This window comes from Gymnoscopelus microlampas, assembly GCF_963454915.1.
Source record: "Gymnoscopelus microlampas genome assembly, chromosome: 5".
NCBI lineage: Eukaryota > Metazoa > Chordata > Actinopteri > Myctophiformes > Myctophidae > Gymnoscopelus > Gymnoscopelus microlampas.
This window is the reverse complement of record NC_139942.1, coordinates 40,922,195-40,930,538: the sequence shown is the minus strand read 5'-3', so window position 1 is coordinate 40,930,538 and position 8,344 is coordinate 40,922,195. Positions and strand designations below refer to the sequence as shown.

At 43.5% G+C, this 8,344-nt stretch overlaps 2 protein-coding genes across 2 annotated transcripts; both read right to left on the bottom strand.

The window, feature by feature from the left end:
• Positions 1–2,960: 2,960 nt before the first annotated feature.
• LOC311045546 (calcium-binding protein 39-like) lies at positions 2,961–3,989 on the bottom strand (the record flags this gene model as incomplete). Its single annotated transcript, XM_084057452.1, has 1 exon — positions 2,961–3,989. The coding sequence occupies one exon, from the start codon at positions 3,987–3,989 to the stop codon at positions 2,961–2,963; it is 1,029 nt and encodes a 342-aa protein (XP_083913578.1).
• A 2,494-nt stretch (positions 3,990–6,483) lies between these two features.
• On the bottom strand, positions 6,484–7,696 carry LOC311045548 (calcium-binding protein 39-like; the record flags this gene model as incomplete). Its single annotated transcript, XM_084057454.1, has 2 exons — positions 6,484–7,259; positions 7,447–7,696. 2 exons carry the CDS (start codon positions 7,694–7,696, stop codon positions 6,484–6,486), a joined length of 1,026 nt encoding a protein of 341 aa, XP_083913580.1.
• Between the last annotated feature and the right edge of the window lie 648 nt (positions 7,697–8,344).

Here is an 8,344-nt window from a genome sequence, read left to right as displayed (position 1 = left end):
CTCTCATCGAGATTGATAATGAAACGAATAATAAACGAAAAAAGGAATGGCAGGTATTGGAGGCCATTGCCTCGATCGTAGATGCATCCACGGGAACCACATGACCCTTGATGAAGACACATGCTGGAGGCCGAGGAGATGCTGTAAAACCTTTATACATTTATTTGTCTATTAACAATAATTGAATATGACCCATGCCATCCAAAAGTAGAAAGGGTAGTATCGTTAAAATAGCACTTTTACAGCTTAGATTGGGGTCTGAGAGATTAAAACAATGTATCAACTGGGGGTATGTGGCCTAATGCATATCAAACTGGGGCTCCTTGAAATTAAAAAGGTTGAGAATCAGTATATCTGGACAGCAAGCTGAATAACATCAAGTGGCACTTTGCCAGCCGTTATCGACACAGGAGTTTCCCCCTCCCTCGTCCGCCAAGTAACACTGCCTGATGCTCACAACACACCGTGTCCACTGTGCTGTGGTCATCCATGATGCAAATTTGTACTGTAACTGGAGAGCGAGTGCAGATGCAAGGCCAAGGGACAGCCCTAAGTAATGGTGGCCAATAAAAAGCTGAACGAGTTCTGGCTGATGCACATCCAGGATAAGTACATCATTGGATTGGATCTACTCAAGACGATTGGGAAGCTGTGGTGAACATTCTGCGGACCCATCTCTATATGGGCCCAGTACAAGCCCAACCAACTGTCCAGAGTGTGACGACAGTCAACAGGGTCAAACAGAGGGGGTCAATACCACAGTCAGTCAATCACCAGTACTGACACCATCGGTACAGGGCCCATCAGAGTCCTGTGCAGCCGTGAGGGAGCTCTTTCAGCATAGCAATGAGGGATCTCTCTCATGCACAATGCCATTAGCTACTTGATCTACCTGGAAGAGTCCCTCAACATCTTTGCTGCCGGTCCTTTACCCACAGTGATTTCACTTGGCACAGGTGTGGATATTCGACCCCTCCTGGAAGAAGAGGGTGTCACCAAAGCTTTGCAGCAAAAAGACTGGGCCATGCATGTACTGTTCTGGAGAAGCGTGTCTGAAATGGTTGAAGCTGGTAGGGAGTCAGAAGGTAGTTTTCCACCTTGACTGGTTGGCATCTTACTGGCCTCTCGTCAGCACTGAAGAGAACTGGGTGGGGAGAGGCGAGGCTGCACTGGACGTTTCTCACCCTGGGTGGAAGTGATACTCCAGCACCTTTGGACTAAGTAGGGGCTGTGTAGTGTCCCAAGGTGCACATTGGACAATAAAAAAGTTGTACTGTATGTAGACATAGTCCAGATGATTCCCTTAAGTTACTACTAATAAGTACTTGGCAGAGTTATAACGTCATCTCGGGTATCAAAGGACTCGATTTCTGCTGTTCTCCGGATAGAAACGCTCTGCTTCCTTTGCAGAGTCGAATATGCGAGTTTGTCCGTTACGCAGGCAGGATGGCTAGATAAGGCCAATGTGTATTACTTTCCTTGTAATAGAGGTGGCCTGCTTCTTAGTGAGTGTGACATTGAAATCCTCAAAGATCCTGATGGGATGTCCCTTGTATGAGACGTTTCTGTTTTTCTTACACCACAGCAGAACATATTAGACATATTTGTGGAAGACGATGATAAAGGGCTGGGAACCTGTGTTGGCTTCTAACCCCCAAACTGCGGTGAGTACAGTCCAGTTTGATATCTTACAGAACGTCTCCTGTCACCTCCTCGAATAACAGTCATGAAGAGGCAAGTGTCCTTTCCCTCCGCTCCCTCTAGGACGCGGATCACACAGAGGAATGCAAAACCAGGCCCTCAACAGCGAGTTGCAAGTTTTCACACATCTGGGTAGGGGTCTCCAACTTTGATTTCAGTTTGAGTCTGATGTGGGGCCACGGTGACGGTTATCTTTTGGGGAGATGCCTGGATTGGGGCCATGGTGGTGTTCGAGGTAGTTTTCTCATTTTACGTGTTTACATAACTTCTAAAGCTCACCAACTGGCATTGGTTTAGTGTTAGTGGCTGAGCATTATCATCTGTTTGCTCTGGGAGCTGTTTTGCTTGTGTCCTCTAGTGGGCTAAAGTGGTGACTCAGTTGTGGTTGGGTTAGGCAACTGCTGTGGGATTTAGTCGTTCTGGCCCCAAAAAGGTTGCAGTATTTCTTATTACGGCTTAGGAAATGAAAAATTGTAACCGAAATTTAGAAATTGCAAGATGATATGATAAAGTATCAAGGAGCATACATACGCCTTGCGTACGATCACTGTCGCCATAACCAGCAGTCAATGTGTAAGGTCATATAGAACATAAAAAATAAAATGGTGTCCCCTCTAGCTGTTGTTGGGTTATTTACCAAGTACATTTGCACGTACATGGAATAAAATTAGGAGCAGTGGGTTCCATTAATTAACAGCGCCCGGGGAGCAGACCCATAATAGTCTGGGGGAGCTGGGGGTCAAGTGACCTTTCCGATTCCCAGACGGCCACTCTAACCACTCAGCTTCATATGTCAAAGTTAAACAAAATCTAAAAACAAAAATAAAAAACAACAACCTAGAAACACTGCATTGTATACTTCCTATGCTTCCGCCCACCGGTTGCAGTTTACATCCATGTCTATACAGACTTCATCTACTATGTATTATTATATACTGTAAATAAATCAAGGAATCTCTGTGGATTGGTTAAAACACTTGCCCATATATGGAGATCCCGAACTTCTGATTTCCAGAAATCAACACAGAAAAAAAAACAATAAATCAAACGTCCACTGAGGAGCAGAGGAGCTGATGAAAAGATATGGTCATGTTTGTCTTTGTCGGTTTTAAATTGTCTCCTAAAAAAAGTCTTCCCATTTGTTCAGAAATCAACACCCCTAAGCAGCAGCTGCTGAAGGGTCCAAGCAGACTTGTATTCCTGACGTTAATCCAAATGAATGGGGTCTTTTTTGCCCTCTGCTTCCACCACGCCCACCTTCAGGCAGCCTCCTGGGGAGCAGGCCTCTTCAAGTCCCTGATCTGTTTGACCAGGTACTTCTTTTCTTCATTGAACTGTTTATCCTCCGTCCTGTCATTCTGGAACTTGCTGAAGAATTCAATGAGTTTGGTCTGGTTCTTCAACAGAATATCCAAGATTGGTTGCGTCTTGTTGGAGTTGGCCACAAACACCTTAAAAACACGGAAAGTCTCAAACTGTATGTTGCGGCTTTCGTCTCGTAGTAGGTTCATCATTAGCTTCAAATTCTCTGGCTGGCTGGTGTATTTTGTCATAATGGTGAAGTTATGCGGGTCGAGAAGAAGCTCTTCCAGTAACTTGAGGGATTGCCGTTTGGTCACATAATTCTCTGAGTGGAGTAACTTCCCATATTCACTAAAGAAATTGTCGTAATGCTGCTCCAGGAACTCTGTGCTCAGTAGCTTGTGTCTTGTGAGCAAGTGCTTAAAAGTGGCAAATGCATCTGAGGCAGTGACAAATGTAGACGTCTCCATATATCTGAAGAGGTTATAGAACTGCTCTGACCACAGGATGATCTTGGCCAGGGGGTCATGTTTGATGCATTCTCTCAACATGATGCCACAGTTTAGGGCGATCTCTGGAAGCTCGTACCCTTTAAGCAACATGAAGAGGATGTTTGGTTGGGTGCACAGGTACTCCACTGTGGGCATCCGGGTGCCGATCTGACGCCCCAGGATGTTGACAAAGATCTGAGCAACATCCTTCTTCCCTTCAAAGACAATGAGCTGCAGGTTGGCTATGAGGGTGCTAAGCAGGCCACTGTTGTAGAGCTCCTGAGCAAGCTGGGCCACCGCCTCCGCTTGGGGCTCATTCTCATCAGTGCCGTACAGGATCTCCTTCATGGCCACAAGGCTCTTCGACAGCTCCTTTGTGGCCTTCTCCACCTTCTTGTCAGAGATGTCTTGCTTCTCCAACACCATCATGCTGTCCTTCAGGGTCTTGACGATGTCCACTGGTGACTTGTGGGACTTGTAGAAGAGGAAATTCATGATATGCATGATACAAGCCAGGTCGGGTGATCTTAGTATAGTGCACACACTATACTAAACTGTAAATCTCTAATTTACAAAAGTATCCTACTTCCCTATTACTACTAATAATAATCGGAGAGGAGCGCTGGCACGTTTATTTATATCTCCAAACTTTCCCATATTTGGGCATCACAGTTACATGCTGATTGGGCAGAGTATCTCTGATGTCACGCCAGCGGCGCTTTGGATAAAAGCACTATATAAATGCACCATTTACCATTTAAGCTCATGTCACTAACCATATAAGGAGTTCCCAATGCAGCTACCCCCAAATATGGAATCTGCTGTCTAACCTCAATTTGTCATCATGGCATCAGGTGCAAACAAATCAGTCAGCTCCATATAGGCCCCAATATATACATAGTGTGATTAGGCTATTTTTAGAAGTTAGATGTTTTAGCGGAAGTCAATGAAAGGTCGGATTGGGCTGAAACTTTGCCCAAATATGGAGCTGACTGATGTCACTTATTTGTATTTATTTTTGCATTTATTTAAAAAATAAATGAGAAAAGACAGGATTTAAAAAATATATATAAAATCATGCAGCGCCAAAGTTATCTTAAAGAAGCAGTTCACCCAAAATATTACTTATTTTCTATCAAATACACACCTTAAATTCATGTTTTTTCTTTTTTGTCGCATTCCTAAGCCAATAATTTGATTAGCATCTGACTATGAGTCTAGTTAAGACATCAGTCCCTATTCCTGACCAACACTTAAAGATGTGGCGTGGAGCAATCAAAATGTATGTTTTGACTCCCCCTAGGGCTATATTAAAGTACTGCAATTTTCAATTTCACATTTACAGCTGGAGTATTAGTAGCCCACTATTTTCTGTGTTTTCTTTCCACATATAATTGCATAGCGCATGACTGGAGCTGGAGCACTAACACAATGTCATTTTGACTATGCATGCACCTCATTGTTCTCTAGCAACCACTAAGGCGTTAAAAGCAAAACTTCAGACCTCAAAACAAACGGATCAGGATATACTTAACTACTACTTAAATGTCTCAATGAATTTAATACACAGGACCACAGTGGAAACAAACCCTTGGGACTTTTTGCGTTATTCCTTCAGCATTATTGTATAATTGTACCTCTGTACTATTTTGCAATCTGTTATTAAAGTATTCAATCAATCAATCAATCAATCAATCAATCAATCAATCAATGATAATAGATAGCACACAAGAAATCAAAATCCCTGTGTGAAGCTCCTCATTGCGAACGCGGAAGGAGGCGCGCCTCCGCCCAAGTGGAGCTTACTATGAAAGTCTGCTCGGCTTGTGTGTGTGTCTGTCTGTGTGCAGTGCACTGCCTGGTGCAGCTACAGTCAAAACACAAACACACACACACACACACACACAAAGTCCGTAAATACACAATATTTTCGAGATGCGTTCGCTTCCAGCGTTCGCGCGTCTTACTTGTTTAGTATACTGTACATAGCTCTAACCCTAATCCTAACCCTCAACAGCAAACAATAATTACATCCCGACACTGAAAGAAAACCAATGGCAGTCCATCATCTTTATTTCTACATCATGTAAATCCAACAAGTCATCAAGAAAAAAATAACACCCAGTGTGAAGAGAGTGGTGCCTTTGAAAGTGTAACTGGTTGCATCCGCAACAATCAGCAACAATATGTTGTCACGTGACACGTGACGCTTGACCAATCAGCCGTGCTCAAACATACGGACGGACATACGGACGGACACACGGACAAAGTCAAATGTAGGAGTGGTTGGCACCACTCAAAAAGAACAAAATATGTAACAAAAATGATATACAAATACGATTCAGGTCCAGGTACAGTTTAGCTTTTTGTACAAGAAATACATGTCTAGTTTAACCAACCATATCATGTTGATTGGATTAACACTGTACTTGAGGAATCACTTTTTTCTTCTCTTGTTGCATAACTTAGGGTAAAATAATACATTCTGTATGCACAACACTACACTGCGCCAATAGAGGCCAAATAAATATACCCTTGATGTTGCTGGTTTGGGCCTATGAAATTATCACAAATATTACATATTATGGTAATGATGTTTTTTTAAAGAGGCATCTCACCCCAAAAAGCTGCTTTCTGAAGCATGTACATTCACACATATAAAGTCTAAACTGGTACACAAACTAATTTGTCTTGAGAGTTGATGGGGATTGACTGTTGGCAGACAAGAGTCTCACTGGCTTACTTAGCACTTCAGTCATTTGGGATTTTTATAGGAATTCAAATTCAAAACAAAGCATAAAGACCAGACAGCAGTGAATATCCATGGAAAATCAACCACACGGAAGGCTATGAAAAATTGTGTAGCTGTTGAGATTTATAGCATGAAATGCCCCGCAGATCAGTTACAACTTGGTTAGACGCAGCGTATTGAGACGGACAGGAAGATGAATGGGGTCTTTTTTGCCCTCTGCTTCCACCATGCCCACCTTCAGGCAGCCTCCTGGGGAGCAGGCCTCTTCAAGTCCCTGATCTGTTTGACCAGGTACTTCTTTTCTTCATTGAACGGTTCATCCTCCGTCCTGTCATTCTGGAACTTGCTGAGGAATTCAATGAGTTTGGTCTGGTTCTTCAACAGAATATCGAAGATTGGTTGCGTCTTGTTGGAGTTGACCACAAACACCTTAAAAACACGGAAAGTCTCAAACTGTATGTTGCGGCTTTCGTCTCGTAGTAGGTTCATCATTAGCTTCAAATTCTCTGGCTGGCTGATGTATTTTGTCATAATGGTGAACCTATGCCGGTCGAGAAGAAGCTCTTCCAGTAACTTGAGGGATTGCCGTTTGGTCACATAATTCTCTGAGTGGAGTAACTTCCCATATTCACTAAAGAAATTGTCGTAATGCTGCTCCAGGAACTCTGTGCTCAGTAGCTTGTGTCTTGTGAGCAAGTGCTTAAAAGTGGCAAATATATCCGAGGCAGTGACGAATGTAGACGTCTCCATATATCTGAAGAAGTTATAGAACTGCTCTGACCACAGGATGATCTTGGCCAGCGGGTCATGTCTGATGCATTCTCTCAAAATGATGTCACAGTTTAGGGCGATCTCTGGAAGCTCGTACCCTTTAAGCAACATGAAGAGGATGTTTGGTTGGGTGCACAGGTACTCCACTGTGGGCATCCGGGTGCCGATCTGATGCCCCAGGATGTTGACAAAGATCTGAGCAACATCCTTCTTCCCTTCAAAGTCAATGAGCTGCAGGTTGGCTATGGGTGCATCCACACATGAGCGTATGCTGACGGCAAACGGTACGCTTACGCTACGCTAGCCCCGTACACACCCATGTTAAGTTAGAAACCGGAAGTTCCGGTCCGGTTTTTCCTATAACATGGGAGTGGACGGGACTTCCGACTTCCGGGCGTCAACTTGTCGCTCATGTGTGGATGCACCCACTGAGGGTGCTAAGCAGGCCACTGTTGTAGAGCTCCTGAGCAAGCTGGGCCACCGCCTCCGCTTGGGGCTCATTCTCATCAGTGCCGTACAGGATCTCCTTCATGGCCACAAGGCTCTTCGACAGCTCCTTTGTGGCCTTCTCCGCCTTCTTGTCAGAGATGTCTTGCTTCTCCAACACCATCATGCTGTCCTTCAGGGTCTTGACGATGTCCACTGGTGACTTGTGGGACTTGTAGAAGAGGAAATCCATGATATGCACAAGCCAGCTCGGGTGATCTTAGTATAGTGCACACACTATACTAAACTGTAAATCTCTAATTTACAAAAGTATCCTACTTCCCTATTATTACTAAAATAATAATCGGAGAGGAGCGCTGGCACGTTTATTTATATCTCCAAACTTTCCCATATTTGGGCATCACAGTTACATGCTGATTGGGCAGAGTATCTCTGATGTCACGCCAGGTACGTCAGACCTGGCACGAGCATTTAAGCTCATGTCACTAACCATATAAGGAGTTCCCAATGCAGCTAGCCCCAAATATGGAATCTGCTGTCTAACATCAATTTGTCATCATGGCATCAGGTGCAAACAAATCAGTCAGCTCCATATAGGCCCCAATATACACATAGTGTGATTAGGCTATTTTTAGAAGTTAGATGTTTTAGCGGAAGTCAATGAAAGGTCGGATTGGGCTGAAACTTTGCCCAAATATGGAGCTGACTGATGTCACTTATTTGTATTTATTTTTTCATTTATTTATTTATTTAAAATATAAATGAGAAAAGACAGGATTTTTAAAAATGTATAAAATCATGCAGCGCCAAAGTTATCTTAAAGAAGCAGTTCACCCAAAATATTACTTATTTTCTATCAATTACACACCTTAAATTCATG